At 36.9% G+C, this 17121-nt stretch overlaps 1 protein-coding gene across 18 annotated transcripts in view; it reads left to right on the forward strand.

Annotated features, from left to right (window-relative positions):
• SLF1 (SMC5/6 complex localization factor 1) overlaps positions 1 to 17121 on the forward strand; it is a 76344-nt gene that overhangs the window by 46747 nt on the left and 12476 nt on the right. For 17 of the 18 annotated variants that reach the window (XM_086413119.1, XM_086413127.1, XM_086413125.1 and 14 more), the window contains 3 exons: positions 816 to 947; positions 1520 to 1685; positions 14453 to 14600. In XM_086413119.1, coding sequence (XP_086269245.1) covers positions 816 to 947; positions 1520 to 1685; positions 14453 to 14600 — 446 coding nt within the window. The remainder of the gene's footprint in view (positions 1 to 815; positions 948 to 1519; positions 1686 to 14452; positions 14601 to 17121) is intronic. The other variant, XR_015168287.1, reaches the window with a different exon arrangement.

A 17121-nucleotide genomic window follows, 5' to 3' on the forward strand; every position in this document is an offset into this window, starting at 1 on the left:
ATGGAAAGGATGGAGACAGAGGTACAGAGTTGCAAGTACATCATTGATATAATAATGAAATTGGAAGAAAATTGTAATAAATATTGTTGCCTAGACTCTTAGTCCTAGAGTTCTGATTTATCTTGCGTTCTCTTTTTAAAAATACTGTAGAACTGTGCTTCCAACTCTGAAGCCATTAGCCACATGTGACTATATTTAAATTTAATTAAGATTAAATAAAATTTCAACACCTCAGTTCTACACAAGCCACATTTCAAGTGTTCAGTGGAACATATCCATCATCACGGAAAGTTCTGTTGGGTAGAACTGCTGCAGAAGATGGAAAGAAAATAAATACTGAATTTTTAAAACTAAAAAAATAGCTCTAAATAATCTTCATTTTACTAAATATGAATAAGAAAATAATCTGAGTAAGAGGAGGATTATGGAGAATATTATAAATTGAGTGTAGCTAATTGAAAATGTAGCTGATCATCTGAATCAATGAATTAATGAAATTCATAGCTCTTTTGTTCTTTTTCAGTGAAATGAATACAAAGGGAGACTACCAGCTGGTTGTTAAACATTACAATCATTGAAAAATAGGGAAATTAGATCTCTATTGTTGAAAAATTAACTGTATGGGATATTTGACAGGGTTTAATACTTAAAGGAAGAAAATATATTATTAATAAAATTTTGCTTAATTTGCTGTACATTTTGTGGGAGCAAACTTTATTAAAATTTTGATGATTTTCTGAGAAGCATAATAATTTGCTCACAAATTACTCAGTGAGTTGTTACATGTTATAGATTGTTGGGTTCATGTTTTCCAGGTCTTGCCTTTTCAATGAAAGTTTTTGTCATCAAATTTCAGAAAATATTATTGGCTCTAAGGTACTCCACCTAACACTGCTTAAATTTTTCTTTAATTTGATTGAAAGTGAAGTCCGACATCTGAGTCAAAAGTAAGTTTTAAACACCAAAAATATATATCTTTTCTATATGTTGTTTTATGTACCGTTTTTCTAATTATTTACATATACATTTCTTAAAAAACCACCTTGTTTTCTAGTTTAAAGTAGATTTATTTGAAAAATATATGTCTAGATTCAGTCCTTCAGTAGCGGTAAAGGTTTATATGTTATGTTTCCTTAGTTCACATTTTTATTTTTCACTGACTTACACGTTTGGATAGATTGTTTTTATTTTTCAGAATTTGTATACTTTTGAATTCTTCAGTAATTGAAAGCCTAAGTAAAAAGCTATACCAGGTTTTAACACTGGCTATAATATCTGTAAGCTTTGCACATGCTCTAAAACCTGCAGTTACATTAATGTGTACTCCTGAATTATAACTCGATATTAAGATCCTTATATTTTATGATTTTCCTATATTCAGAAATTGCTAGAATTTTTTGTTTTATGGCAAGATATTATGCCTAATAACTGTGATGATCAATTTAGCAGCTCTTATGCCTAGTAACTGTAATAGTTAAATTGGCATAAAGATAATGCTTTTCATTTGTCTTTTTATTAGGTTGTATGACTGGTCAGATTCTCAGAGTCTGAAAATAACAGGAAAGGCAGTTCTTCTTGAAATCTTTTGGTCAGGAAATGAGACCTCTGGGCTTTTGACCAAACCTGTAAATATGCTTTTGGAGTGGACTATATATTCTCACAAGGAAAAATGCAAGTCTAATGATGTAAGTAGGATTAATTTACAAATGAACATTGGCCTTTGGAAAAAAGTACTTCTTTGACATACGCATTTTTTTTCTTCCTTTTATATTTGGAGTTACTTGAAAAAAATTAATATGTACCCAAATATATCATTGTTTTCTATTTTGTTTATCTAATTTTAAAGTAAAAGATTCTTGGTGGCTGGTTTCATCATTCCTCATTTGGTGGTAGTGCCGTTTTCACATTTGGAGAATTACTTGGCTATTACTGCTAAGAAATCTACAGTTGATTATCATTCTAGATTTTATATTTCTGGATGTTTCAATTTTTAAGAAACTATTGATTTTAAAAATTGAGCTAATCCATACAACTTTTTGGTGAGCTACTAATAAGTTCTACTTGTTTTTAAAACTACCTTTCTTGATGTTGAGTTATTTCCTGAACCATTTCTCCATAAATAGGTTTTGCTTATCATTTGAAATTTAACATAAAGTGATGTTAGTACATTTATCTGAAGGGTAACTGGGAAAATTAAATGCAGAAAATATGTAAAGTTCATAGCAACATTCTGTTCCATGTTTTAGGTGCATAATGTTAGTCATTTTTCTTTTCAAAATGATCTTTTGGGGACTTTATTGTTAACTTTTCTGTATTATTAATTTCAGTTCATTTTTTAAAATCCCTTTCTTTTACTTTCTCTTCTGTCTTCTTGAATGTTTGAATCTTATTATTTTTTTTTTTTAGTCTTTATTTCTAATATGTGTACTTAATATAAATGTCCTTTTGAGTACAACTTGAGATTCCTCCTTCAAGTTTTGATCCTTTAATGTAGGGTGTTCTTACTGATTTTTTCAAAGTGTTTTTTATTGTCAATTATGAATCCCCCTTTGATCCAAGAAATTTTTAAAAGAGTGTTTTAAAACTTCTAAATGGATGGCTTTTTGTTGTTAGTGGGTTTTGTCTGTGCTTTTGTTATTAATATCTAATAGTAACTTACAGCTTAAAAGTGAGCTCTATATGATTTGTGCTTTCTGAAATTAACTCAACTTTTTTTTTTGACCTCATATAGGATTCAGTTCAGTTCAGTTCAGTCGCTCAGTCGTGTCCGACTCTTTGTGACCCCATGAATCATAGCACGCCAGGCCTCGCTGTCCATTACCAACTCCCGGAGTTCATTCAAACTCATGTGCATCGAGTCGGTGATGCCATCCAGCCATCTCATCCTCTGTCATCCCCTTCTCCTCCTGCCCCCAATCCCTCCCAGCATCAGTCTTTTCCAGTGAGTCAACTCTTCGCATGAGGTGGCCAAAGGATTGGAGTTTCAGCTTTAGCATCATTCCCTCCAAAGAAATCCCAGGGCTGATCTCCTTCAGAATGGACTGGTTGGATCTCCTTGCAGTCCGAGGGACTCTCAAGAGTCTTCTCCAACACCACAGTTCAAAAGCATCCATTCTTTGGCGCTCAGCTTTCTTCACAGTCCAACTCTCACATCCATACATGACCACTGGAAAAACCATAGCCTTAACCAGATGGACCTTTGTTGGCAAAGTAATGTCTTTGCTTTTCAATACGCTGTCGAGGTTGGTCATAACTTTCCTTCCAAGGAGTAAGCGTCTTTTAATTTCATGGCTGCCATTACCATCTGCAGTGATTTTGGAGCCCCAAAAAATAAAGTCTGATACTGTTTCCCCATCTATTTCCCATGAAATGAAGGGACCAGATGCCATGATCTTAGTTTTCTGATTGTTAAGTTTAAGCCAACTTTTTCACTCTCCTCTTTCACTTTCATCAAGAGACTCTTTAGTTTTCTTCTCTTTCTGCCATAAGGGTGGTATCATCTGCGTATCTAAGGTTATTGATATTTATTCCAGCAATCTTGATTCCATCTTGTTTTTCATCCAGCCCAGCATTTTGCATCATGTACTCTGTATATGAGTTAAATAAGCAGGGTGACAATATACAACCTTGACATCCTCCTTTCCTGATTTGGAACCAGTCCGTTTTTCCATGTCTGGTTCTAACTGTTGCTTCTTGACCTGCATGCAGATTTCTCAGGAGGTAGGTGAGGTGGTCTGGTATTCTCATCTCTCTAAGAATTTTCCACAGTTTGTTGGGATCCACACAGTCAAAGGCTTTGCAGCCATAAATAAAGTCTCTTCTAGCTTAAGGAAAGTTCTTACATAGTTCCTCTTCTAATTAATTTCCTCTGATCCATTTTCTCTTTTGCTTTATCAGTTCCAGTTGAACTTAACGTTATACTTCCTCTTTGTATCCTCTGTGTTTTTACCCTCTTGTGTTTATTTTCCATTTTTTTCTGCACTCAGTCTGTTTTGAATAGCGTTTTCATCCAATTTCTAGTTCACTAGTCTCTTTTCAACTGTGTCTAACAAGAGTACATCATGAGACACGCTGGGCTGGAAGAAGCACAAGCTGGAATCAAGATTGCCGGGAGAAATATCAATAACCTCAGATATGCAGATGATACCCCCTTATGGCAGAAAGAGAAGAGGAACTAAAGAGCCTCTTGATGAAAGTGAAAGAGGAGAGTGAATAAGTTGGCTTAAACTTAACAATCAGAAAACTAAGATCATGACATCTGGTCCCATCACTTCATGGGAAATAGATGGGGAAACAGTGGAAATTGTGTCAGACTTTATTTTTTGGGGGCTCCAAAATCACTGCAGATGGTAATGGCAGCCATGAAATTAAAAGACGCTTACTCCTTGGAAGGAAAGTTATGACCAACCTCGGTAGCGTATTGAAAAGCAGAGATACTACTTTGCCAACAGAGGTCCATCTAGTCAAGGCTATGGTTTTTCCAGTGGTCATGTATGGATGTGAGAGTTGGACTGTGAAGAAAGCTGAGCGCCAAAGAATGGATGCTTTTGAACTGTGGTGTTGGAGAAGACTCTTGAGAGTCCCTTGGACTGCAAGGAGATCCAAGCAGTCCATCCTAAAGGAGATTCAGTCCTGGGTATTCATTGGAAGGACTGATGCTGAAGCTGAAACTCCAATCCTTTGGCCACCTCATGCGAAGAGTTGACTCATTGGAAAAGACTCTGATGCTGGGAGGGATTTGGGGCAGGAGGAGAAAGGGGCGACAGAGGATGAGATGGCTGGATGGCATCACCGACTCAATGCACATGAGTCTGAGTGAACTCCGGGAGTTGGTGATGGACAGGGAGGCCTGGCGTGCTGCGATTCATGGGGTCTCAAAGAGTCAGACGCAAGTGAGTGACTGAACTGAACTGAAAAAGATAAACGTGGTGATTGCACTTTTAATTTTTGTACTTTTTCCAGTTTTAGACTTTTTAACTTACAAATTACTATGGTATATGTTTATGATTTCTGGTTCCCTACAAAGTTTTCAAGATTTTCTTTTTTCTTTGAACATGCTTACAATAGTTATTTTACAGTCTATGTCTGATTATTCCATATTTGACGTTTTTGTGAGTCTGTTTCTATTGTTTCTGCTGTTTTCTTGTCTTTTATATTTTCTTGCAAACTAGGTATGCCTGACTGTATGCTGTAAATGGTATTTAAAAAATTACTTTGTAGAAACAGTTTGTGGCAAAGACACTGACTATTTTCTTGTAGGGAGAATTTTTGTTGCTGGGGTCAAGGGTTCCTGAATAGTCTATGTGAAGCACAGGGCTACAGATAAAGGTAGTTTTGCTTCTGCTTCGTGCTTGCTTTGAGATTGAAGCCCTGCAGGGTGCCAGCATATTGGGCATTAGGCCTTGGGCCATGACTTTTATTCTCTCTTCTCCCCTGTATGTCAGCTCTTTCTCTGGGGTCAGCAGATGGCCTTAGGGCAAAGTCAGCTAGCTTTGAGGCATCACTTGGTTTTTACCTTCTCCTGGATCCTGGCTGAGCAGTTTCTCTTAACTTTACAGAAGATGTTTTACATATTCAACATTTTAAGTTTTCTTTTGTAAGACAGTTTATCTGAATTAGGGAGGCCTCCGTTACCAGAAACGGAAGCCCCTTATTGATTTTTAAAGACTCTTAATTAGGGAGTGTCTGATGCATTCTTTAAAGAAAAATTCTTTTCAGGGTTTTTGTTTGTTCTTTCAATTTGAATTAAAAAGGGAGGATTGTTGCTGGGTGTAACTACACTTATAAGCTAAAAGTGATAAAATCCTGATTAATTATCATTGCCTTTTTTTTCTACTGATTAGACAATAAAATCATTAAGTATAGAAAACATTTTCTTATTTATGCAGAAATGCATAAATAAGAAAAAAACATTTCTTTTTATCCATTATATAAATGAAATTTTCATTTATAATTGAAAACAATAATAAAAGTGATGTTTCCACAATTTTACTAAATCATCAAAGGACTCCCACAGTTAAGAATTTACTCAGCAAATACTAATGTAAATAGTAACGAATTCATACATATTTAACCTGAAGATTTTTGTTCAGATTATAAGTAAATTAAACATTTGCAAAGCAGTGTATAAGAAATTGTAGCATCAGTTGTAGTATGAGAATTGGTTTTGAGCTTTGCAAATATTTTATTTAACATTTGTATTGCTTAACTTCATATAAGCTGGGTTTTTTTTTTTTTAATTTTGGTACTTTATGTGTTAGAATTCATTATTGTACTTAATTAAATCTTTGGCAGTTTCCAATTTCACAAATTCCATGCATGTTCACAGGCATCATTTTCTGTACTGCAAAGCATTTGTATCTTGATTTGCTTAGTTGAAGCATTCAATTTAAGTCATTAGCTAAACAGAAGTCCTCAGTTTATGCTAATATTGTTTTGTCATAATGTCAATCAGAAAGTATTGCAGAGTGACACAATGGCAATGAATTTCATTGTCATAATCTCAGAAAGCTTGGGCTTTCCTTGTTAGAGCAGAGGTGGGATGTGTCAAGGTTATAGAGGAGGTACACATTTTACTAAGCTCAGTGCTTAGTCCTGCTTTTCTTTGTGATGTCCTTATATGCTGTTTAATTATAACCATATAGTTATTGGTAGAAATGGAAACTAGTTTGTATTTAAAGATAAAGAAATTGAGGTTGAAGAGTATAAGTAACGTATTCAAGATGTCACAGCTTCTTAGGGCAAAACCTTGACTAGCGGCCAACACTTTGTCTCATTTCATGTGCCACTGTTCAAAATAGGAAGAGGCACAGTATATAGTTAATGTTTGCCTCTTTCTGCCAGAGGTACTAGAGGAGCAGTTTGTCATCTGTTGCTGTGGGATATTGTAGAAAGCCCTAATCTGGGAGTCAGAAGTCCAACATTCAGATTTCTTCTGCACACTGGTCAATTTTGTGGAGATTGCCAAGTTTATAACCTGGAGATTACTTATACTGGTAGATAATAGAGAACTGTATTGACAGAATGTCTTCTAAAAAACTTGAACATATTAGAAGGGAGTTTCAAGGTAAATATGTCACATCTGTAAATTATATCTTTCATTTCTTTAAATCTTAGGTTATTTGTGCTATACTCTTTCAGCTTTAGTAAACATTTCAGTATTCCAAGAAAGCTTTTCTCTTTTTATGATTTTTTTTTTTTTTTGCCTTTTTCCCCTCTAACCTACTCCAAAGCGAATATTCTCTGTGCTATAAATAGCATTGTTAGGTTACAGTGAGTATAGTCCATAGCACAGTGTCCTATGGTTATAGTGAGTGTCATGGTTAAGAAAATAGTGTAAAAGGATCCAAGAACCTGATTTGAAAGTATATTTTTCTATGAAAATTTTCTATAACGGATATGTGATAGCTGTTTTAGCCATTGATACACAAATAGAATAACTTTGGTAGGAATTTTTCCGACCATGGTAAAGGAACCGCAGTCTTTCCTTGAAAATACTGCAACATGTGCCTATCTCTTGATTTTTTTTTTTTTAATTTTTCTTATCTTTTTTTTTTTTTTAAGATTTATTTATTTGTTTTTGGAAGCGCTGGATCTTTGTCTTATGGGCTTTCTCTAGTTGAGGCTAGCAGGGGCTACTCTGTAGTTGAGGTACACGGGCTTCTCAATGCAGTGGCTTCTCTTGTTTCTGAGCAGGGACTCGAGGGCATGTAAGCTTCAGTAGTTGTGGCTCCGGGCACTAGAGCACAGGCTCTACATTTGTGATGCATGGGCTTAGTTGCTCCAAGGCATGTGGTAACCTTCTGGACCAGGGATCCAACTGGTGTCCCCTGCACTGCAAGGAGGACTCTGCAGCACTGGACCCCCAGCGGAGTCCTGTCTCTGTTTAATAACAATAATTTGAAGGTGAGTTGAATAGTAAGCAATATTGATACTCATCTGTGGTGTCAGGTACACATGTACATTTATTTGCATAAGGAAAGTCTCAGCTGGTTGGTTTTGTGTTATTTTTACGTGATGCAGTGCTGGATTATGGTTTTTTGTTGTTCAGTCACTAAGACATGTCCGACTCTTTGCAACCCCATGGACTGTAGTATGCCATGTTTCCCTGTCCTTCATTATCTCCCAGGGTTTGCTCAAACTCATGTCCATTGACTTGATGATGCCATCTAACCCTCTCATCCTCTCTTGCCCCCTTTTTCTCCAGCCCTCAATCTTCTCCAGCATCAGAGACTTTTCCAATGAGTCGACTCTTCCCATCAGGTGTTCAAAGTATTGGAGCTTCAGCTTCAGCATCAGTTCTTCCAGTGAATATTTAGGGTTGATTTCCCTCAGGATTGATTGGTTTGATACCCTTGCTGACTAAAGGACTCTAAAGAGTCTTCTCCAGCACCACAGTTTTTGAAGCATCAATTCCTCAGTGCTCAGCCACCTTTATGGTCCAACTCTCACATCCATACATTACTACTAGAAAAGCCATAGTTTTAACTATATGGACCTTTGTCAGCAAAGTGAGTCTGCTTTTCAATATGCTGTCTAGGTTTGTTATAGCTTTTCTTCCAAAGAGCAAGCATCTTTTAATTTCATGTCTGTAGTCATCATCTGCAATGATTTTGGAGCCCAAGAAAATAAAGTTTCCATTTATCCCTATCTATTTGGCAGGAAGTGATGGGACCACATGCCATAATCTTCATTTTTTGAATGCTGAGTTTTAAGCCAGCTTTGTCACTCTCCTCTTTCACATTCTTCAAGAGGCTCTTTACTTCCTCTTTGCTTTCTTCTATTAAGGTGATGTCATCTGCATATTTGAGGTCATTGATATTTCTCCTGGCAATCTTGATTCCAGCTTCATCTAGTCCGGCATTTGTCATGATGTACTCTGCATATAAGTTAAATGAGCAAGGTGACAATATACAGCTTTGATACACTCCTTTCCTAATTTTGAACCAGTCTGTGTTCCATGTCCGGTTCTAACTGTTGCTTTTTGACCTGCATACAGATTTCTCAGGAGGCACGTAAGGTAATTTGGTATTCCCATCTCTATTAGAATTTTCCACAGTTTGTTGTGAAATTACCTTGCTTTTTCTGTGATCCAACAGGTGTTGGCAATTTGATCTCTGCTTCCTCTGCCTTTTCTATATCCAGCTTGTATATCTGTAAGTTCTCAGTTTATGGAGTGCTGAAGCCTGGCTTGGAGGATTTTGAGCATTACCTTACTAGCATGTGAAATGACAGAAATTGTACGGTAGTTTGAACATTCTTTGGCATTGCCCTTCTTTGGGATTGGAATGAAAACTGACCTTTTCTAGTCCTTCAGCCACTAATGAGTTTTCCAAATTTACTGCCATATTGAGTACAACACTTTAACAGCATCATCTTTCAGGATTTGAAATAGCTCAACTGGAATTCCATCACCTCCACTAGCTTTTTTCCCGTAGTAATGCTTCCTGAGGCCCACTTCACTTTGCATTCCAGGATGTCTGACTGTAGGTAAGTGACCACACCATCATGGTTGTCCAGGTCATTAAGACCTTTTTTATATAGTTCTTCTATGTATTCTTACCACCTCTTCTTAACATCTTTGGCTTCTGTTAGGTCCGTATCATTTCTGTCCTTGATTGAGCCCATTGTTGAATAAAATGTTCCCTTGGTATCTCTAATTTTCTTGAAGAGATCTCTAGTCTTTCCCATTGTATTGTTTTCCTCTATTACTTTGCACTAATCGCTGTGGAAGGCTTTGTTATCTCTCCTTGCTATTTGGAACTCTGCATTCAAATGGGTATATCTTTCCTTTTCTCCATTGCCTTTTGCTTCTCTTCTTTTCTCGGCTATTTGTAAGACCTCCTCAGACAACCATTTTGCCTTTTTGCATTTCTTTTTCTTGGGGATGGTCTTCATCACTGCCTCCCGTACAGTGTCATGAACCTCTGTCCACAGTTCTTCAAGCACTCTTTTCTTTCAGATCTAATCCCTTGAATCTGTTTGTCACTTCCACTGTATAATTATAAGGAGTTTGACTTAATTCATACCTGAATGGTCTGGTGGTTTTCCCTACTTTATTCAATTTCAGTCTGAATTTGGCAATAAGGACTTATGATCTGAGCCACAGTCAGCTCCCATTCTTGTTTTTGCTGACTGCATAGAGCTTCTCCCATCTTCAACTGCAGAGAATATAATCAGTCTGGTTTTGGTATTGACCATCTGGTGGTATCCATGTGTAGAGTCATCCCTTGTGTTGTTGGAAGAGGGTGTTTACTATGACCAGTGCATTCTCTTGGCAAAAACTCTGTTAGCCTTTGCCCTGCTTCATTTTGTACTCCAAGGCCAAACTTGCTTGATACTCCAGGTATCTCTTGATTTCCTACTTTTGCATTCCAGTCCCCTATGATGAAAAGGACATCTTTTTTTGGTGTTCTAGACGGTCTTGTAGGTCATCATAGAAATGTTCAGCTTCTTTGGCATAGACTTGAATTACTATGATGTTGAATGGATTACCTTGAAAACCAACAGAGATCATTCTGTCGGTTTGAGATTGCACCCAAGTACTGCATTTCAGACTCTTGTTGACTCTGAGGGTTACCTCATTTCTTCAAAGGGATTCTTGCCCACAGTAGTAGATAAAATGGTAATCTTAGTTAAATTCACCCATTCCAGTCCATTTTAGTTCAATTGCTAAAATGTCAATGTTCACTCTTGCCATCTCCTGTTTGACCACTTCCAATTAACCTTGATTCATCGATCTAACATTCCAGGTTCCTATGTGATACTGCTTTTTACAGCATCAGATTTTCCTTTGACCACCAGACACATCCACAACCAAGCATTGTTTCGTCTTTGGCTCAGAGTCTTCATTCCTTCTGGAGCTGTTTCTCTGCTTTTCTCCAGTAGTATATTGGACACCTACCAACCCGGGGCTTCATCATTCAGTGTTAGGACTGTGGTTTACATGAAGCTTAACTCTTTGGGCTAACCTTGTCTTTCATATCTGGAGTCTTAGGACCAGGGAGCTGAAGTAACCCTGATTGAAATAGAGGAATACTTTGAAAAATCAAATGTAATAGTCTCATGCTTTCTTCCTGAGTAGTATCATTGCTAAAAGTAAGATATATGTATATGTTGAAAGGAATATTCTGTGGTATGAATCTAGACATGATCAGTTTGCTAATTTAAATAGAGATTTTCATTGTCCAGTTTTATGTTCTCTTGATAAATTGAACCATGAGAAGTAATATTGCTCAGTGATCATCTACATTTGGGCTTTGCACAGAACAGAGTTTGCTTCCTGTAAAGTTCGTTGAAGACTGTTTAAGACCCAGTACTTACAAGAGCCATTTACAGTCAGCTGCAAGGCTTGTCACAGTTAGAGCCTGAGGGAGGTGTGGGCACCTCCCCAGCCTGGTGGTAACGACCAGTCCTGCTGCTCACTCCCCATGCCACACAACCACAGTGGCAGAGTTTAAACCCAGTTCTCTAATGGCACCAGGAGAAGGGGCCCTGCTCTTACCCACTCATGAATCCTGACCTCACAGAATCAGGGTATGGTCACGGTTCTGTATCTTGGCCCCTGATCATGTTGGAAGAAAGGCAGTGTTTCTCTAATCATGCAGCTTAGAATTCCTTTGGTCCCAATCTTCAGAGTTTGTCCCCCACCTTCTGATGTCCAGCCCTGCCTGCCAGAATACCACGTGCTGCCCAACAACATCATGGTAGGGCAGAAGGGGACCTATGCACCTGCTAAGGATCCTGTCTGTGGATTTTCCCTCAATAAACACCTTTTTAGTGGGTCTGATGTATGTGCTGCTTGACCATTTGTCCTTGTTTGTACAGCAACCCCAAAATAGCACTTCAATTCTGAAATCATTTAATAACTTCTTATGATAGGAATGATGTGGTATATACTCATAAGAACCTTGTCTTTGAGGGCAGGAGAAATAAATCCTGTAGTCACTGAGGGTTCAAAGTGCTAAGTGCTGGATATTTCTGTTACTCATCTCATATCAGGTATAATATGGTGGTAGAACATATCGGTTATAGTCTATTTGGGTATCATAACATTTATTAAAACCTTTTCACATGCTTTCTACCCAACTGTTAATTTAGTGATTTTTTTTTTCACGCGTCCAACATGCCTAGACAGCAAATACCAAAACTACAGGAATTTTAACTAGTTTAATGTCATTGTGAAAAAATGTGTCTGTTTAAATCAGAGGTGTTTAAAAATATCATTTTCACACCTCTTCATCCTCATAGTTTATGGATTAGAAAGATGTTTTTAAACACTAGTGTAAAACATTATTATAAGTAAATTTTGTATGCCTTGCCATATTTCTTATAGTAGTTTAATAATGTTATTATAGAAATGGTAATATAAAGCAATGTTTAAACTTGATATCTGTATATCTGTAAGTTAGATATGGTATTTGATATAAGCTAGTGGAGGTGATGGAATTCCAGTTGAGCTATTTCAAATCCTGGAAGATGATGCTGTGAAAGTGCTGCACTCAATATGCCAGCAAATTTGGAAAACTCAGCAGTGGCCACAGGACTGGAAAAGGTCAGTTTTCATTCCAGTCCCAAAGAAAGGCAATGCCAAAGAATGCTCAAACTACCGCACAGTTGCACTCATCTCACACGCTAGTAAAGTAATGCTCAAAATTCTCCAAGCCAGGCTTCAGCAATACGTAAACCATGAACTTCCAGATGTTCAAACTGGTTTTAGAAAAGGCAGAGGAACCAGAGGTCAAATTGCCAACATCCACTGGATCATGGAAAAAGCAAGAGAGTTCCAGAAAAACATCTATTTCTGCTTTATTGACTATGCCAAAGCCTTTGACTGTGTGGATCACCATAAACTGTGGAAAATTCTGAAAGAGATGGGAATACCAGGTCACCTGACCTGCCTCTTGAGAAACCTATATGCAGGTCAGGAAGCAACAGTTAGAACTGGACATGGAACAACAGACTGGTTCCAAATAGGAACAGGATTACGTCAAGGCTGTATATTGTCACCCTGCTTATTTAACTTACATGCAGACTACATCATGAGAAACGCTGGGCTGGAGAAGCACAAGCTGGAATCCAGATTGCCGGGAGAAATATCAATAACCTCAGATACGCAGATGATACCACCCTTATGGCAGAAAGTGAAAAGGAACTGAAAAGCCTCTTGATGAAAGTGAAAGAGGAGAGTGAAAAAGTTGGCTTATAGCTCAACATTCAGAAAACGAAGATCATAGCATCTGGTCCCATCACTTCATGGCAAATAGATGGGGAAACAGTGTCAGACTTTATTTTTTGGGGCTCCAAAATCACTGCAGATGGTGACTGCAGCGATGAAATTAAAAGATGCTTACTCCTTGAAGGAAAGTTATGACCAACCTAGATAGCATATTCAAAAGCAGAGACGTTACTTTGCCAACAAAAGTCCGTCTAGTCAAGGCTATGGTTTTTCCTGTGGTCATGTATGGATGTGAGAGTTGGACTGTGAAGAAGGCTGAGCGCCGAAGAATTGATGCTTTTGAACTGTGGTGTTGGAGAAGACTCTTGAGAGTTCCTTGGACTGCAAGGAGATCCAACCAGTCCATTCTGAAGGAGATCAGCCCTGGGTGTTCTTTGGAAGGAATGATGCTGAAGCTGAAACTCCAGTACTTTGGCCACCTCATGCGAAGAGTTGACTCATTGGAAAAGACTCTGATGCTGGCAGGGTTTGGGGGCAGGAGGAGAAGGGGACGACAGAGGATGAGATGGCTGGATGGCATCACTGACTCGATGGACGTGAGTCTGAGTGAACTCCGGGAGTTGGTGATGGACAGGGAGGCCTTGCGTGCTGCAGTTCATGGGGTCGCAAAGAGTCGGACACGACTGAGCGACTGAACTGAACTGAACTGAATAATATTTGAGCAGCCAATTGTTTTTTTTTAACAACAAAGTACACTTGCTGTAGCTTGTATTCATTATGTTTTTCAGGTCTTTTCCTTTGAAAGGCCATTTAAGGAAATCTAAAGGTTAATTTTATATATAAACAGTAGAGGTGACTAAATTTCTCTTTTTTTATAGTCATATGTTCTTGTAAACAGAAATCCACAGAAGCCAAATACTTCTTTATTGTTTTAATAGAATTATTGCCCAACTAAAGCACTGGATACAATTAGATGAAGTTACTTTAAAAGTTTGTTTCAAGCTATCCATATATGAGAGCTGTAAATGTTATTAACTATTTTGTCGTATAGATATAGATTTAGATGTAGATATAGATCAGGGAGGAAGGAAGGAAAGGAGGAGATGGAAAGAATGAAAAGAGGGAGTTAATTTGCTAGAGTTCTTAAGAATAAACTTTTAGCATTAGCATGCCCCATTTTTTTAAATAGCTATATTTTGCCTCAGCAAGTATTCAAAATAATAGAAATGGTACTTTTCAGTATGTTTTAGTAATATTTTTCCATCTTAATGTTAGGTCTTCAGACATGAACTAGCTTACTTATTGACTGGAATTCTTGGAGCAGCAATAGATTATTGGATTGTCCTTGGTCTTAATATGGGTAGAAACGTGATGCGACACATGTCTGATGACGTAGGAAGTTACGTTTCCCTCTCATGTGATGGTACGTATGTCTGTGGTGCATGAGCCTTACTCCTCACACACGTCATGATTTTATAAAATTTGATATTATAGAGTGGGAAATAGGACCTGGAAATAAAGTATTATTCATTTGTGGATAATATTAATCATGTTTTTTCTTAATTCTACAACTAAAAATTTAAACTACCTCCTAAAAATAAATATTTAAACTGATTTAAAATCAATTTATTTTAGATTTACCTTTTTTTTGTTGTTTGCTGTTAATTGCTGTTTACCAATCTCATGTGGTAAAAACTATTTTTAATACATTTAATACTTCTACTCATTCAACTAGAAACCATTATCTCTCTGTAATGTTGTCTGTGCTATATGAACAGTTTCCTGGTCTCCTCCTGCATGAATACTTAACATTATTAAAAAATGAAAATCATTAGGTCAGAATACTTACTATGGTATAGAAAGCCACTTATATTAACTTGAGCTTATATTACTGGTTAAAACATTTCCCCCATGTACCTGTTGCTGTATAATTTTTCTGTTATAACAAAAAGCTGCCACTGCTTCTTTTCCATTGAGTCTGATGATCTAACAAATTAGCATGGATGAAACAAATAAAAGTAATATGTAATACATATGTATAATTTTCTCAGTCTTCCTCCTCCCTGTATTATCTGATTTTAAAGTTCCCCCTAAAGTAATAGAATGTTATTTAAGCAATATGATGACAGAACTCATTTTCACATGCTTACTTTATGTTTTGTATGTATGTATATTAGTAGCTCAGTCATGTCTGACTCTTTACAACACCATGGACTGTAGCCCACCCTTCTCTGTTCATGGAATTCTCCAGGCAAGAATACTGGAGTGGGTAACCATTCCCTTTAAAGGGGGCTCTTCCCAGCCCAGGGATTGAACTGTGGACTCCTGCATTGCAGATGAATTCTTTACTGTCTGAGCCACCAGAGAGGCCCATGAAGGTTGTTCCTAACTCTTTTGGGTCTCCAGAGTTAAGGGAGGCTTCTGTAAGACATTTTTACATTCTTATTTTTCATATAGTTAACATACAGCATTACCTTAGTTTCAGGTATACTACATTGTTTGACATTTGTATATGTTAAATGATCACCACTACTATAAATTCAGTAACCATCTGCCCCCATACAAAGCTATTATAATGTTATCCACACTATGTATGTTCTTACTCTTCAAAGCCAGAGTGGTGCCCTGTGAACCATTTCCTTCCTCTCTCCCTTTCTCCCTTCTTTCCTTCTTTCCTAAATTTCTAAAATGAACATATTTTAAACCAAGTGAACTTTTATAGCTTTCAAATATAAAAGGTGATTTTGATATACTTAAAAATATTTTAGACTGCTAAGTAAGTGCTCTCTTTTGTTGCACATGTGTTTCATTGCATCTTAGTTTTATATAAAAGAAAACGTTCTTGAATATGCTGTCAATCACTATAATACTTCGAACAGAGATTCTAGAATAGGAGTCCAGGCTGTAACTGGGTTCAGGATTTATTCGATGATGCCCTCTGCAAAGAGAGGTCTCTCTTTATACTACTGAAGTTAGAAGATTTTTATCTAAAGCATTTTATCTTCCTTTTTTTTTCTTTCTTTTTTATTGAGCTGAGGGGTGATTACTGTTGCTTTTGTGAAGTAGCTGTCCTTTGTTCCATGACTTTTTAACATTTCTTAGCTCAAATTCAATCTTCCTTCAGAATCCTTTCTTATCATTTCTTTCCCACCATTCCTACCAGATAGTGTGTGTGGGTTTGGTTTTTTTTTTTCGCCCCCATTTTAGAAACAGAATTCTGGCATTATTTGCGAGCATGGGAACTAAACATTCAGCTAAAAGGATTCCCTGTTTTCATTCCATAATGAAACTTCTTTGAGTTAGAGGACCCAGGATAGGATTAGCAGTGCCTCTACAGATTGTCAGTATATTTATATGCATTGTTTCCAGTGTGTATTGGTAACCTCTAGGGAGATACAACTTATCTTACAGTTTAACCAAATACATGAAATAATGAGCCTTGTATTAACAGAATTCTACTGTGTGTTGGGAATCAACTTTAATGCTTTCCTTACTCATAATCAAATGTCCCTTAACTTTAAAGCAAGCATTGTTACCCACTGTTACTACCAGTTTTCACAAGACAAATTTAAACCTAACATATCTGAGCCGGTAACTGACTTCAGCTGAAATTAGACTTTAATGTTACCATTGTAATCCTGTGAACAGACTGATTACTTTGCTCTCAGTTATGTTTGATCACTGATATTTAAAACTACAAGAGATTAAACTGTATTCCTGTTTGAAATGTGTGTTTAAGCCTTTCCTTCCCCTTTTCAAAGCACACACAATTGGTTTCTTAGGCTTCCAGTTAAGCCATAAATGGGCAGTTTAAAAATATATATATATCTAAAAGTGGTCAAATTAATATCTCCTAAATTTTTGTTACTATATGTTGATTTTAAGCCTTTGTCAGGAGAGAAAAGTAAATGACTTATCCTTAAGAGCAGTAGCTTTTCTACGAT

The sequence above is a fragment of the Bos grunniens genome, chromosome 7, assembly GCF_055505025.1.
Source record: "Bos grunniens cultivar Pamir isolate PY7600 chromosome 7, Bosgru_T2T1.0, whole genome shotgun sequence".
Classification (NCBI taxonomy): domain Eukaryota; kingdom Metazoa; phylum Chordata; class Mammalia; order Artiodactyla; family Bovidae; genus Bos; species Bos grunniens.